This window comes from Etheostoma cragini, chromosome 8, assembly GCF_013103735.1.
Source record: "Etheostoma cragini isolate CJK2018 chromosome 8, CSU_Ecrag_1.0, whole genome shotgun sequence".
Taxonomy (NCBI): domain Eukaryota; kingdom Metazoa; phylum Chordata; class Actinopteri; order Perciformes; family Percidae; genus Etheostoma; species Etheostoma cragini.
In genome coordinates, this window is record NC_048414.1 from 1535265 (window position 1) to 1551902 (window position 16638).

General features: G+C 42.9%; 1 protein-coding gene across 1 annotated transcript; it reads right to left on the reverse strand.

Moving 5' to 3' along the window:
* Nucleotides 1–1442: 1442 nt before the first annotated feature.
* Nucleotides 1443–14887, reverse strand: LOC117949729 (hyaluronidase-4). The gene is made up of 4 exons (XM_034880257.1): nucleotides 14652–14887; nucleotides 5850–6839; nucleotides 3844–3933; nucleotides 1443–2754 (listed from the first exon to the last, which is right to left on the reverse strand). The coding sequence occupies exons 2-4, from the start codon at nucleotides 6804–6806 to the stop codon at nucleotides 2251–2253; spliced, it is 1551 nt and encodes a 516-aa protein (XP_034736148.1). The 5' UTR covers nucleotides 6807–6839; nucleotides 14652–14887; the 3' UTR covers nucleotides 1443–2250.
* Between the last annotated feature and the right edge of the window lie 1751 nt (nucleotides 14888–16638).

Below are 16638 nucleotides of genomic sequence, written 5' to 3' on the forward strand. Positions count from 1 at the left end.
TATAATGTAAAGCAACAGTACAGAAAATACACACTCCCTATGTAACGTCAAGTTAAATAATAACATATTGTTGAGGGAAAAACACAGGTTCCATGCCATCAGAAACATGTCTTTAAAAACACTACAGACCAAATGTCAAATGTTAGTGATTATTTTCCTACCTGTGGCTGTGTGGTGGAAGTAGTAGCACCCGTTGGTTTACATTAAAAGGCTTTTCTGTTGTGTTTCCACAAAACTAACCAGAGGATAATCCAACTGGACCACGCAGCTTTTAAAGTAAACATGATCCCTCCGATCCCATGCTTGGTAGCGACGATGGATGATCTTCTCCATCTCCAGCAAACAGTATCTACATCTACTAATTAACAGTCCTGGAAGAACCGATGCAGTTGTTGGCAAAAGAAGCAGTGCAGGTTGTTGCAGAGGTCACAGTTCACCTGGTTGAGGTGTATTACAATCAACCAAACATTTATCTGTAAACGTGCCAAACCTCTTGTCATGTGAAGTGCCATCACACTTCTTAAAAAAGGTGTCATCCTTTTTACTTTTACTACTTCTACTTTTCAACACAGCAGCTGTTGGTTCTCTTCCACTCAGCGGCAACCTCAGTTGAGCGTTAATGTGGTTGATCAGTGTGTTTAAGCCATGACATTTTGTACAGACATTCATTGTTCCCAGAGGATGAACCTCTATAGCCTGGTCCTGCCGGACTCTGGTCCATTAGCCTGGTCCTACCAGACTCTGGTCCCTTAGCCTGGTCCTACCAGACTCTGGTCCCTTAGCCTGGTCCTACCAGACTCTGGTCCATTAGCCTGGTCCTACCAGACTCTGGTCCCTTAGCCTGGTCCTACCAGACTCTGGTACATTTCATAGTCCAGACAGTCTAGCCACTCTCCATTAATAACTGTTTCCTTGAAGGTGGGTACTCTGTTGAATTTTAAAACTATTGGATCTGCCCAGAGCCACTCTGGATCTGCCGTTACCAATCGCTAACGTTTGGTTACGTTTGTGCTACAAGAAGGGACACCGACAAGGCTTATATTTAGCATTAGCATTGCTAGTGTTAGCCTTAGCCAAACTCTTTCACCTCTAACGGAGCAAGCTGGAAATTCTAACTTTTCCCGAACCCCGTGGGGAGGAGGGTCACAACATCACGGCTACCAACAAAACCCAGCAAAGTTAGTTCTTGATCGGGCTTCAACTTCCGGATGTTCGTCAGCGTCGCCACAACGGACCAAATGGCTTTGCTCGCATCTTTCTCGGTCACCGTTACAGAACTACAACTTTAGCCTCAACGTCATTGTTCTCAGCCACTCCCTCTGTTGCTGATTGGACCACCAAGAAAAACACTATACCACGAACCCAGACGTAGCACTTAAGGTAAATGGCAATTGAGCGTAGGAGGAGGGCTGAGCCAGGCTAGAAATCCTAGGGACTTAGCATGCCAACGATAGCAATTAGCTTAAATCACTAATGTTGCTAATTACAACCTCACAGAGGTTAGGCACATTCATGGCGGTGTGGGTGGCTATATTAGCAACTGCGGCCTGGGCGACCGTGTGTGAAGAGTCTGAGCGCCGAGCCGTCCAAGATCTGGTCACAACTTAGACATCGAGCTGCATTGATTAGCTGCAGAAGAGAAGAAGTCCGTTCTTGGAGCCTCTCTAACCGCTGGTCTGACTGCTTGACCACAATTAGCATGAACGACCAGACGGCTCGCGGCGACCATGTGCGCCGCCTCAACCATGGACAACGTTTGAGTCTTGTTGGACTGTTGGTTGAAGGAAATTAGAAGTTTAAAGGAACTGCTTTGGATTCTGGGAACTAGACATGATATTGGGTGTAAAAGACTAACAGTCGGACTGTATTAGTGTCCAGTATTTTTCATCATTAATTATTCTGACTTTGCTTTCATGTTTTATCCATAATTGAGCAAGGAAAACAGCAGTTAACGAGCACAACACCAGACCTATTTGAATAACTGAACAAATCTAAGAAAGGGAAGTGATTCTGTGTGTGGTCTGGAAACGCATTAAAATTATAACTTTTGGATTCACTAACACCGAACAACATTTGTTAAGTCTTTGAAACAGGCTGCTGGTGGTGCATCAGCTGAAACAGTAACAGTTTGGGTTCAAATCCAGCCGAAAGCCAGTCTGTCTCCATCTTAAATGAAAAACGTCATTCTGTCTGTGTGTTGGAAAGTACACAGCAGCATTGAAAAATTATCCCTCCTTTTGTCATCGTGCATCATACGGCCGTGTTTAGTAACGATATGTTCAACAGGAGCATCAGCAACATCAGGTGTAAGCTGGAGCTGTTCAGTGGCGCTTCGCTCTCCCTCTCTTTCACTTCCCTCCCACGTTGCTCGTCCTCCCACGCCGTCCTCAGCCTCTCCTGCTCGTCCTCATCCTCGTCCCTCCGCGGTCCGTCGTCCTCCTTCACTAGGTTGATGCTGTCGCAGCGCTCCCCCTCGTAGCCCTCGTAGCAGTGGCAGTGAAACCTCTTGGTCAGCAGCTGCAGCTCGTGCTGCGAGTGCCACCCGGTGACGGCAAAGTCCCCGTCGTTGGAGGGCCGGATGTGGAAACTGGCGGCACTCAGGTGAAGGTAATGGGGGGCGAGGGGGTCCCGCCGGACGCAGCGGCCATTACTCTGGCACAGGAAGTCACTACAGACCTCAGCGGCCCGCGTCACGTTGGTAATGTACTGACCCAGGCGGTGGCTCAGGAAGGTTTTCACCTTTGTGCAGTTATGCTGCGGAGACAAAACGACACTTTGTTAGCATCAATATCTTAGATTCTTCTCATGCAAACAAAGGTGATTGCGGCGCACAATCTGATTTAAAACAAAGGTGTTTAACTTTCCGAGTGACTTAGAGCAGGGGTCTTCAACGTTTTCCAGGCCAAGGACCCCCAAACTGATGGCGAGATGGAGCGGGGACCCCCTAATTATATATATTGTATAAAATTGTGTTATATCAAACTGGTCCTATAGTGCCATGTGTGCATTGATGACTGAAAGACATCTTCTGCCTCCATTTATCTGTTTAGTACAGTGTGTTGAATTCATGTTAATGTGTATTTAAAGACATTTCAATTGGTGGAAAAAATTGCAGGGAGGGGGGGGGGGGGGGATATAAAAAGAAGTCTAATCAACCAAAACTTTCGCGACCCCCATGCAGTACCCCCGCGGACCCCCTAGGGGTCGCGGACCCCCTGTTGAAGACCCCTGACTTAGAGTAAAAGATTCAGTGTAAGTACAGATATAATGATCAGGTTTGGCAGCTACATTAAGATACTCCACACCAAGCTGATGCAGCAGGTTATAAGAGTTTAGACTAAGAGAGTGCAAATTGCTTTTCAACTTTTTTGAAAAAACTATAAAAACGTATGCAATTTTAACACTCCCCTAGATTGTGAGACAGTCAGATGCTGTCTGGAGGAAGTCTTTTCAAAGCAGACAGGGTCACTGCAGGCCGTAAAAGCTTGCACATTAGTTGTCAAAATGTCAGAGCGCATTCACACCAACACGCAGCGACCACATGATGTCAACTGTCTATTGTCTGACTATATTTTTACTGCTGTGGCTTGTTTGGAGTTAAGAAAAGAATGTAATTTTTCACATGAAAGTGCACCGTGGTCAGACTTCCTGTGTCTCAACAGCACAAATTCAAAAGGAAAAGTTTGACAATAGATCTTCCACAACATATGACCTGCACAGAAATATTCTTTATGCTTCAAGCTGTCAGACTTTTCCCTTTGTGAGACAGCCGGTTGGATTTTTAGAGAAAGTAAGAGAGGATACAGATTTTTGTATTTTTGGTAAAAGGCAAGGTACACCCACCCTGGACGAGGTCAGGTTCAAGTCCCCCCAGATGACGAATCCTGCAGCTCCCAGAGCAGCGCTCTCCCCGATTGTGTGGATCAGATCTTTCTGCAGGAAACACATCACTTTACTTAAACAACACCGGGCCCAGAACCAACGTTTAGGGAACACTCATTTAGTTTTTACAAGAGATACATGGAAGCACAAGGGTATTTTAATGAACCACAAAGCTAAGTTATCACACCACATTGAAATGGCATTATGCTTTGTTATCAAAGCGCATAACCATCATGTTTATTCAGTTTAATTAATTTGTAAAGACATTTATTTCTAACATAAAAAATGATTTTTAAGTGATCGGAAGGAATGACAAATTGGCCACAAGATGGCGCTTCTGATTCTGTTCAACATCAAGTGAAGAAGAACTGAATTACTACCAAAAGAATAGATGGAAGAAACATGCATTCACGTTAAGTCGTCATGCCTTATACTTGCCCTACACGCATATTTGAAAGTTTAATTCTGAAACTCCTCAATGAATCTGCAGACAAGCAGCCAAAGACAACTCCCTCTGGTTTTGGTGGTGTGGTCCAGGACAAGGAAACATACAATCTATACAATCTGGATTTGTGTTTACCCTGAGAAGCTTTCTGGGGTTCTCCACTAGATGGCAATGACAAAAGGTAAACTGGGCAGACTGCCATTGTTGTGAGGAAAAGTCCATCTTTATGTCAAAGATTTAAGTTGCTCATGGCTCATGATGCTTTCCCACCAAACAAAACGTTCATCTACAGTAGAAACAAAAGGTGTGTAAGTAGCAGTGGAAAGTACCTTTACTCAATGTATGTATCTTACTTGATTCCAATTCTGAGTTACTTAACAAGAGCCCAACTCTTGTATTGTTTTGGCTGTCCCTAACTTTCCTCACCTGCCAGTGGTTATGGGGGAGAAAGGAAGAGCTAATGCTAAAACTGACTCAATGTCAGCTGAAATGTGAGCTTTCTGTTGATTTAAGTGACTCAGGTAACAAAATATTTTTTCAGAGAGGACCAGAAAACTCTCGGAGGACACTGTGAGGCGTCGATATGTCCCGCCCAGAGCCATAATGACAGACTTTCAAGTGTCTCTGCTCCCGCCCTGAACTTTTGCCACCTGTATGGGCGCCATGTTGGACTGTTGTCTGCTGGACACCCACTCACAGCCTCTCCCCACCATTCCTCACCCAGTCTTCAGCTCTCCGTTCTTCATGCAAACCCAATGAACTTGTGAGTACTAACTAACCTTACATGTTGCAATGTTTGACAAAATGAGAATTTTTTTTTTTTTTACTCTACTCAGAATTGAGGTCATTCTTTAAATGAAAACAACAATATAAACAATATGACAGGTAGAAGTAGGCCTACTTTAGATGAATGTGCATGTGTGTTTGTGTGTGCAAGGGGGGGGGGGGGGGGGGGGGGGGGGGGGGGGGGAGTGGGACAGGTTGCTAGGGCTATGTCAACTAGGGCTGTTAATTATAGCCTGAGCGATAAAGGACTTTTAACGCCGAAACCAATATAAATATTTGGTTATTTAAAAATCCGATATACAGTATATTTTAAAAAATCTCTGGTGGACAGACTATGCAACGCCGTCACTAACAGGGACGTTGTAGAGCGTCCTCTGGTGGACAGACTATGCAACGCCATCACTAACAGGGACGTTGTAGAGCGTCCTCTGGTGGACAGACTATGAAGGTCCATCACTCATAACATGGTTGACTGTCCATTTTTATTTTTTCAATCTTCATTTATCAGAATCATTTACTTGTCATAATAAATGATTCTGATGAACATTTTTAAAACAAAAAAGCGTAATATTGGCCGATAATATTGGCCGATGACTCAGGATTAAGTTCAGAGGATTTCTTTGCTTGGGAAATGAGAGTACAGTGGATATGGAAGGAAATAACTGTCCAATCAGAGCTAAGTAATACAATGATGTGCTTAATACTTAAAAGTTAAACAAGGACATTGTTGTCTTACCATGGTGAGGAAGGCCAGGGCCTCGTCTCGGTAGCCCAGCCTCAGGTACACGTAGGTGGGGAGGTCGTACTCCTTGGAGGTCAGTGAGGCGACACGGAGCGACTCTCGGATCCTGTGCTGGGAGAAGTGCAGGTTGCTGATGCTGTTGGTGTGACTTTTCCGTATGGCCACGGAGGGGAAGAGCGCCGTGCTGCTGTTCCACAGCCACAGCAGCTCGTCGTTCCTCAGCCTCTCCAGCAGGGGGCAGAAGCCAGTGTAGTTCTGCTCATGCAGGTTGTAGTTGTGGCAGTCGGGGTAGAGGTAGAAACCCCAGAGGCCGTTGGGGCGCAGGCGCGTCCCCAGCTGGATAGTTCTTTGCATGAACGCCTTGGCGCTCTTCTCAAACCGCCGCCGTGCCAGCTCCTCCACCTGTGCCGCCGTCACGTTGAAGTACGCCTTGGCGGTCATCTCCTTCGACTTGCGCCGGTAGATGTCCTTCTTGTGCCAGTTACGGCTCCACTGAGGCCGCCAGAACTCCCAGTCAATGACGGCCAGGCCGCGGAAGTCCTCTGAGGGGATGAAGTGGTTGATGTCCTGATAGGCTTTGAACAGGTGCTGGTCCAGGCTGCAGTTCTGCGGCAGGCCGCCGTGCACGGCAGTGCCCTGCGGCGTGTAGTGGGGGTAGTAACCCAGCCGGTTGGCGTAGAAGATGGTGACGTTCTGGCCCGTCCAATCAGCACGCGGGCTCCCATGAATGTGGAAGAGGCGGTTGGCGTTGGTGGTGATGTTGTACTTGATGGTGCACATGTCCAGCGGGGCGTTCCAGGCGGCGATGAAAGGCTTCCGGCCAATCAGAGGCAGCTTGGCGGGTTTCTGACCGAAGGCAGCGTGGAGGAGCACGAGCAGCCAGGAGCAGGTGAGGGCAACAGGTACGACATGGTGGGAGGAAGATGTCCCGCCCACTGGCACCACAGGCATCCTGGGGTTCAGGAGGTGGAGCTGTCAATCATCCTGAGGAGGGATAGGGGGGAAAGGTAGAGACCTTTTTTAGACATTTTTAGCTCCCATGATTCTCATGACCACAGCTGTCATATACATTTTTTTTAAATTTTATTGTCTTGATTCTGTGGCTTCTTTCTCTCAAGGTCTGTAATCTGTTATACTGTGAGCAACATTTGTTCCACAATTTTCCAACCTCGGGGTTCAGACACGTCTCTGCAGAATGTCACAAAGCTGACAGAACAAAAAGCAGATGCACAAAACCCAAAGATTTTTTTTTAATGACAGTGGGAAGTGTTTCAGCCCATCGGCAGAAGTCTCTTCAACTTCAATTGACCTTCTTTAAATTGTTTGATGAGTTTATGGAAGTCACAGCTGGATGAGGTCAACAGTTCCTCTGAATTTACACCCAAGCTGGTCATCCACAGCTTGTCTTGTAAATGAACGTCAAGCACAACAGCGGAACATGAAAGCTTTTGCATTTGCTTTTACATGTGATTTTACAAGCCAATTGTTTTTTTTCCATGTTCAAGTCAGTTAAAAATCTGGGATGTTGTCGGCACGCTGACATTTTGACATGAATTAAATCCTCATTTATCCAGCTGTTAACATTTTATTTAACGGTCCTTGGAAAGAGAGAAGTTTTCAGAGAATTTATTGGTATACGATGGATAGACAGACAGATAGATAGATAGATAGATAGATAGGTGCAGCCCCAAACAACTACAATTCAATAAAGTCAAGGTTATGATAGGCAATTTGTTTTAGACGTTGTTGGGCAAAATTCCATGATAATCGTTCAGCAGAGAAAACAAGGTTAATTACAAATAGTCTAACAGAGTGAAACATGTTAGGGAGGAAAACGTAAAGGTTTTCTTGCTGGTCAAGCACCATATTGAGGATACTTTAGGTAATATCACGTTCATTTTAAAGCTGCCATAAACAGTTTATTTTTGGCTTGGTTGGGAAAAAATTCCACAATAATATTTCAGCATATTGTAAGTCAAGTGGTCTGAGAGAAAACTAGACTTCTGCAGCTCCTCATCACTGTTTTTCAGGCTTTAGAAAATGTTGCCCGTGATTTGAGACTCTGGCCAATCACAGGTCATTTCACAGACTTTTGTTCTGATTTTATTTTACTTAGTTGTTACTTAACTTCTATTGGCTTTTTTGTCCATTGTAATTCCGTCTCTTATGTGGATTTAAATGTTCCAATGTCCTAAACCATTGAGGCATAAAAAATAGTTCCTGGCTCATTTCCGCGACACCCAGGGGTCAGAGGTCACAGAGAGGAAGTCAGTTGACACCCAGGGATTGAAACAAGGACTTCAGATGAACAAACCGCTGCTTTCCTGTCCACATGTAGTCCTCCTCTGACCAGAGCTGAAGCCTCAGACCATAATGAAAGGCTTCCCTGCCAAATGTCCCAGTGAGGTTGAGCGTTCACTGTGTCTCTGCGTCCCATGTACAGATAGTTGAACCAAACATGCAGAGAGAAAGACGAATAAGACGTCTGACTTCTTGTTGTCATGTTTTCTCACTAGTGGACTTTTCATAAATCGCAGAACATCCATCAGATTTACTCTGGACATTATTTGGACTTTGATAACTTTACTTGTAAAGATGTCTTCCTGCTTACCTTGAACTTACTTAATTACTTACTGACTTATTTATTTACTTACTTATGTACCTACTTAATTACTACTTACCAACTTATTTCCTTACTTTCCTATTCTTATTTACTTCTTATATATAATATTACTACTTACCTTGAACTTACTTACTTCCTCACTGACTAACTAAATTATTCACTTCCTAACTTATTTATTCACTTACTTATTTACCTACCTACTTACTACTTACTAACTTATTTTCTTACTTTCTTACTAACTAACTAATAGTTCTTAACTGAATAATGTTCAGTAAGTAAGTTTGACTCTTTACTTTAAATATAATTTTAAATACAACTATATATAATTTTACTACTGACCTTGAACTTACGTCCTCACTGACTAATTAAATTATTCACTTCCTAATTTATTTATTCACTTACTTATTTACCTACTTACTTACTACTTACTAACTTATTTTCTTACTTTAACTATTAATTCTTAATTGAATAATGTCTTGTAAGTAAGTTTGACTATTTACTTTATATACATATACTGTTATATACATACATATATAATATTACTACTTACCTTGAACTTACTTACTTACTTGCTAACTAATGTACTGACTAACAAACCTACCAACTAACCAACTAACTAAGTGTTTTTGTCACTGATTAATCTGCAGACATCTTTTGCCTAAGCTCTTCTTTAAGGATTTTTATGCTAACGCATTAGCATCGAAGAGCTACTATTATCTAACAAAGTCTAGCATACACCCAGCTGAAGAAAATGTATGCTAAAGCTTGAGGGCCTACTTTCTCTTAATATTGTGTGTGCTAAAGCGTTGTGTGGCATTGAAGTTAGTTCAAGTGTTTTAACTTCATCTCTGACTTTACAAGGTATAAGCTAACATGTTAGCATGGCGAACATTGCCACCAAACAAAGTGTACGATAAACATGTTTACATGTAACACCTTTCTGAAAAGTAACAGGACTGTTTTGTTGTGGCCTAGCAACAGTGTTTTGTTGTGTTTATATGTGTTATATATTGTGTTTTACACTTCCCAGTGTTGAAAATGCAATCTCATCAGTTCATTCTGACGCTATATGATATATATATATATATATATATATATATATATATATATATATATATATATATATATATTCTGACTCACTCTGACATCTGTCCATGTATAGTGCATGTATAGGTCCTGAGCATGTGTGTGTATTTCAGGCATGTGTGCGAGTACTAACAAAAGTGTGTACACAGAGTGTAGTGCAGTAATTTCCCCATTGGGGACTAATAAACAAATTATCTTATCTTATCTTATCTTATAGCAACCTGATCTGTACTTCTATTCTTTGAGAATTGAGAAATCCTAGGCATTGTTTCACGTCCATTAGTATGAAAAGTTCTAAGAAGTTTGTGAGTTTTTTTTCCCAAATCTGAGTCATGTTGGTTTGGAATCAAAGGCTTTTCCTTTCTTTGTGCTCTTGCCAGTTTTCCCTTATAGGTTTGGAAATATTTCTGCTCTTTGTGAAAGAAGATCCTTTTTCAAAGCCAACTACAGTATGACACTAAAGCACAACACGGAATGTAGTCCCGAGCAGGCTTGATTTGATGATAGGAATGTTTCTGATTATTCTCTTTATAGCCTTCCTGGTCCTGGTTGGGCGATATCAAGGAGTGACAGATTTCTACTATGAGGTTTCACTTTCTCTGTGGATACCATCATGGATCACTTTACAGATAAGTTCTCATACGCAACACTTGGAAGTACACATGGGTTTGTGCAACTCTGATATTTCATCTTTAACCGTTGACTGTCTACACCAGATACATTTCAGCTGGATAATTCACTTGTCGTCTCCCAGATGTTTTTTTGCAGAACATGTATGCTTCAGTTTTTATCATCAACATGTGTTAACCCCTGGGTTGTCACTGGGTCAACTTTGACCCGCTTTCAAAGTTTTTAAATTAGGAAATATAGTTGTTTTTTTTTCACTAAATTGCCCAGATATAACATGGATACATGGATATATTTTGTATGGAAGCCATACATATATATATATATAAAAAAAGAAGATTTTTTTTCTTAAAATGAAGAGTGTTTAAAAACCCTAACTCCGACACAACTTTGATCTGTGATCCTCTCAACATCCTCTGACTGTAACTAGTATTAAGTATACTGTCATATAAATTAGGTTTATTGACCATGAATTTAAAAAAGCGTTGGAAAAAGTGACAAAAATGTTTTTAAAAAGATTCATTTTCAATTTTGAACCAGATGGACAACAAGTTCTTGCTCAGTGGGAAGACCACATGATGGTTAAAAGTTAGGTGCCCAACATACCAACAGCCAATACCGTGGTGGTTCAGGTGAGGACAGTTTTCTGGTGGGACTTCAAAATAAACCTCTGATCAAAACTGCTATGCAACCACAGTCCAGGTCCACAGTTGTTGTTGCGATAAAAGATGGAGATGGAAGGAGCAGCTTCAGGTTAAACGTATTGGAGTTCATGTTTACAGTCTGGCTTTGTGTCAAAGTGGATGATTTAACCGGAGGAGCTTGGAGCCGCGGGCTGGTCTGGCATCGATTAAGATAAGAGTGTGTTGATGTCTGTGGCTCTTGAGGAATAGCTGCAATCATCTAACATAAACAAGAAAGAGAGAAACCGTCTAATTTTCACTGTCTCTGTTGGAAAAATGGGGTGAACTTGAGGCACAGTTGCCCGTCTGAAGTGTAAACGGTTTCCTGAACCAGATGAGGATGCCGGGGCAAAGGCCAAGAGGAGCACCTTGCAGTTCTCTGTAACCCTGCACAGCTGATAACAGATCACTTCATGGTCTTTTATCGTGTGTTCCTGTGAGAACTGAAGCCAGTTTTCCTCATCTTTGATGTGGGGAGCAGTGCACCCAACCTCAGCCACCTCAAAGGAGCTCATTTGACACCATTTACACCTAGCACACTAGTGCATTTCATGCCCAGATAAAGCATTTTGAACTCAGGAGTAAATGTTGTTTGCATGAGGCGTTTCTAAGTCGAGTACATTCAGAGATGCCAGGAGAGGAAGCAGCGTCTCCTCGGTTTGATGTTTGGGAATCGAGCCGACCCCCTGATGGAGGGCCGATCGGGGCGGGAGCCAAAATAAAGATTCTCTCACATACGCCATCTGTCACGTAAATATGTTCCAACATCGACAGACGTCACCGAGTCACATTTTTACCCTGATTCTGGCTGCTAGGACGCTTCAGACACTCCGAAAGCTTTGGACTTTTCATGCTGCTTATCCAACAAACCTGTAGACCTGAATCAGGTGTAAGTTTGGATGTAAGTTTTATCAGTCAAAGGTGAGGTGGTATTACAAATGAAATCGGATGTTTATTTCCAAAATGTATCAATACCTTTTTGAAAATTTAAGATTTATGCGATTTTGAATATCGGCTGAAAAGCACTACCAAGGCATTAGCTTACAATGGATTTACAAATACTTTTTTTTTTGCAATTGTTTTTTTTTAAGTGCTCCAGCACCCCTTTCAAAAGGGCTAATGTCGACTGTGTACTAGTCTATATCCATGACATTCCACTTCCGGGATTGCTCCGTATTGCTGCCTGAAATTTCACCGTATGTCCTTCTTTTTGGATGTCTGTTACATTATTTTGGCGAGCTAAACTCAGCACACACACCGTGGCAGTGCCCAGGAGGGGATCTGGCATCTCTCCATCTACCAGTCCACACTCGGTAATTAGGTCCATTGAACCTGAGACCCTCCGGATCCCAACCCAACTCCCTACGGACTGAGACACTGGTGATTGTTTGAAAGAAATGCCAATAAACCACAGCAGAGTGTATTTCACCAATCCCAGAATGGTGTGCGGACCTTCTTCCACTGCGCTGGGGAGGTAGGTCTGGCAATGCAAGACTAACTGCGGTTTAAAGAGTTTTTGCAACTGAGCATGAAGTGCTTTATCAGACCGAGGGTGGTCTCAACACACAGAGGAGCTCTCTGATGCTTCAACTAAAAATGAACCATTAAAAACAAAAGAACTCCACACTTGACTGTAGCTTGTCTCCTCCATCACCTCTTAAAACACTCAGCAACACAACCCTGCATCAGCACTTTCCGTGAAGCACACACACACACACACAGATTGGTTAAACCATGTTAACCAGAGCAAAGAAAAGCATTTCAACAAATATTCCTGGTGACTGAATGTGGTCGCGATTCATGTTCCTCACACGAGAGCCTGGAAACAACAAGCTGGAGGACGGGAACCACCAAGGATGAAATCTCACCACCCCAGCAGAGCCAGGACCGTGGCGATTGGTCAGTTTAGGTTTAGGGAGGATTTTCTCAGATGGAGAAAAACAGATGGATGACCTCAGAGGAAGAGAGAAAAAACTAAACTAATGGAAATATTGGAATCTGAAAACATCTGATCTTTTTTCAAAGGGAAACTACATGATGATTGACAAGCATGGATCTTGGATCTTTACTTTTTTTTTTTTGTATTTTGCCTCGATACCAGAACTCTACTCATTCATAGCAACTTCCTGTTGGCTCACTGTCAAGGGGACGTCAGTGCAAACCGTCCATCATGGAGGAAGGTGGAGGAAGGTGGAGGAAGACGTTTTATCAGCGGATACTGACTGTGAATGTTGTGAAAACCTTTAGTAAATTCCCCCCAGGAAAAGGGGAAATCCTTTCTCTTTCAATTCAGGTGTTGCAGCAGCTCCAAGACAACAGAACAGGTAAATGAGCAAGGAAAAAAGATAATAAAAGGGTTTTACACCTAAAATAAGAGCTGAGCTGAAGATAGAAACTATGCAAGAGCAATTAAAGACAAAGTTTACGAGGTAAAGTGACAGAGGCGTGGATAATAATGATATAATGTGATTATGTAATGACACTTAGCGTTGACTCTATTAATATACCGACGTAATAGAAATATAATATAGTATTTTATATAGTAAGATATGTTAACACAATATGATGTAGGATAGTCTAGTAAAAAGTAGGGTTAATACGTTCAGTGATGCTTTTAAGTGAGAATATTCAAGCACGTTTGTATTTTTTAATGAAGATTTTCATCTAAGATTAAAAAAATCCTAACTCTTTAGATAAGATTTTCATTGGCACATGCTTTTATACACAAAGGAAAGACTGTAGGACCCCAGGAAAAAAAGCTTTTAGTGAATGCTGAAGCTAATGGGGATCCAAATAAAACAAACAAACAAACACACACACAACGTGAATTAGAGCTAGAGCAATATGGGATGTTTGAGACAGATGCCAATATTAGTATTTCTTATCTGCAGTATCATTCACAAAATGTCCCTTTTGTTTAAAAAATCAAACAAAAACTGCTCTTGTGCTGCTGTACCGTGTGAAGTTCCTCTCTGATGTATGGACAAAATGCAACTGTAACATATTTTCACGTTTTAGTGGAAGTAGTTCTTCAGCTGAATTCCCCACTGAGTCACCTGTGGGCAGAGCAACCCTCACGCCAACTCGTCTCTGCTCGTCTCATTTCGCTGCAGAGCTCAATGCTCTAAAGCTTTAATATATCCTGAATCAAGACGCTCCCTGCTTCCTTTGATCCTTAACCCCAGACACGTTAACCCTCTGTCTCTCTGTGGAGGGCGGACCCGGAAAACAACGTGCTCCCTTAAACTGAAAGGACCTTTTTATAGCCGCCTGTGATGAACTCTCATCCAGCTGCTCTCACTGACATTCCTCGAAAACCGTGCCCTCCCGTGTCGAAGTCTTTATGAGTCAGAGCGTCTGCTAAATGACGACAACTCCACCTAAATGGGACCTTTTTTAATGTCTCCATTGTGACTGGTGTGCAGTTTTTGAGCAGAACGTTATTGCCTGCCGGGTGAAAAACACTGCTCAGGGACTTGAAAAATGCACTGCTGTGCGACCGATTTCTACATTACAAAAACTTTCTCCACTGCAAGGGTATTGTTAAGGGTGAGCCAACATTCCTGGCATGGCAGGGCACTCTCCCCCTCCTTCCCCTTCCTGCATCACCCAGTCTACGCTCGAGCCATGCTGTAGCACACAGGGTTCCCGCCTCCCTCAGAGTTTAAAGAAAATACGTTTTATCGTCCTCTGCTGCAAAAACAAAAGCTGCAAACTTGATTATTTTGTAGCTATTATAAAAGGGAGAGTCAGTCACTTGTTACTTTAACAACTCACCTGTAGATGCCGCACACAAGCCGATGATCAGCTGTCCGGGGGAAGGCGGGGGTCTGTTCTTTGGGGTCACCGCGGGGGTCATGGTGGCCCTCTGTGCCGTGAGTCTGACAGGTCTCTGGTCATTCCCCTCTCTGAGTCTGAAAACACGAGACAGCCATCCACACTTATATACAGCCCGGAGAGGAGAGGGAGGAGAGAACGACAGCACCACAACACAGCGATTAGAGAGCAGAGAGGGAAGGGGGGAGGGGGGCAAGAGACATAGAGAGACACTGTAAAGAGAGAGAGAGAGAGAGAGAGAGAGAGAGAGAGATTTTAAATCCCTGAGAGTTTTCTGAGCTCCTCTGAGGTCTGATCCTCTCTGGAAGAGAAGTCTCAGCTCATTAGGAAGACAGACAGAAACACAGTACACAGCAATTTTTCCATGCACAAATGTGTGTTTATACGTCTGTGTCACATTTACTCAAGTTTTGTACTTAGGTACACCTATAAGGTACTTTACATATTTATTTATGTATTTTGAAATACAAAGGGTGACTGTATTCTGTGTAAAATGTAACTTTATAGTATTTATAGTCAACATTAAAGGTTTTTTGCTGAGTTTTGAATGTATTTTTTGGGGGTATTTGGAAGTTACTAAAACGGGAGCTGAGAGGTCTGAACCAGCACCCTGAAATGTACAATAGCTGATGATGCTGCATTTCTTGCGCAGTTGCAGCACTGCTTGCACTTTTGGACCCACTCTTTCTCTCTAGATTTTTGCTGAACATTCAAACAGGGAATCTCGACCAGAACGTGCCAGTCTGCTCCTTCTGAAACCAGTTTAGGACGTGAACCCACAAAAACTAAAAAAACTAAGAACCTGGGGCAGGGCTAGACGGGAGGGGGGCGCACAGTGGCACCGTGAATTTGTTTAAAATGGAAATAAGTGGAAAGTAATGAGGAATAGCAGAATTACATTGTGTTGTTATATCCTATCCAATATTTCCTATATTTCTAAGCACATTTTCAATGCTGCATTCTGAGAAAATGTCCTCCCTGACCTCTCAATAACCCGAAGAATTCCCTTTGGTCCCGCAGCCCACTAGTCTTACTTCCCTTTCTTTTGAAACAATAACCCCCTGCTCCAACATCCCATTGTTCCGACCATATAGCTAGGCTGTTGTGGATCACATGTTCTAAAATCTGAATCAACAATAACAAGCAAATTATTTTTCTCTAGCCATCACTAACAGGGACGTTGTAGAGCGTCCTCTGGTGGACAGACTATGCAACACCATCACTAACAGGGACGTTGTAGAGCGTCCTCTGGTGGACAGACTATGCAACGCCATCACTAACAGGGACGTTGTAGAGCGTCCTCTGGTGGACAGACTATGCAACACCATCACTAACAGGGACGTTGTAGAGCGTCCTCTGGTGGACAGACTATGTAACACCATCACTAACAGGGACGTTGTAGAGCGTCCTCTGGTGGACAGACTATGTAACGCCATCACTAACAGGGACGTTGTAGAGCGTCCTCTGGTGGACAGACTATGCAACGCCATCACTAACAGGGACGTTGTAGAGCGTCCTCTGGTGGACAGACTATGCAACGCCATCACTAACAGGGACGTTGTAGAGCGTCCTCTGGTGGACAGACTATGCAACACCATCATTAACAGGGACGTTGAAGAGCGTCCTCTGGTGGACAGACTTTGTAACGCCATCACTCAGAACATGGTTGACCGTCCGTTTTTAATTTATCAGAATCTTCATCATGAATATTTACTGAAATTTAAATGCCGATATCAATAGTTTGGGAAATGCCTAATATCCGCCCGATAATATCGGTCGATATATCGGTCTGGCTATAATCCTAACCTATATTAAAAGCCTGTATGGTTGGTACAATGGGTTGTCGGAGCAGAGGGTTTATTTTTTTTTTTAAACAAAGGTACACCAGCCTTTTTTTCGGGTCATGGGAGCATCGGTGAAATGGGCC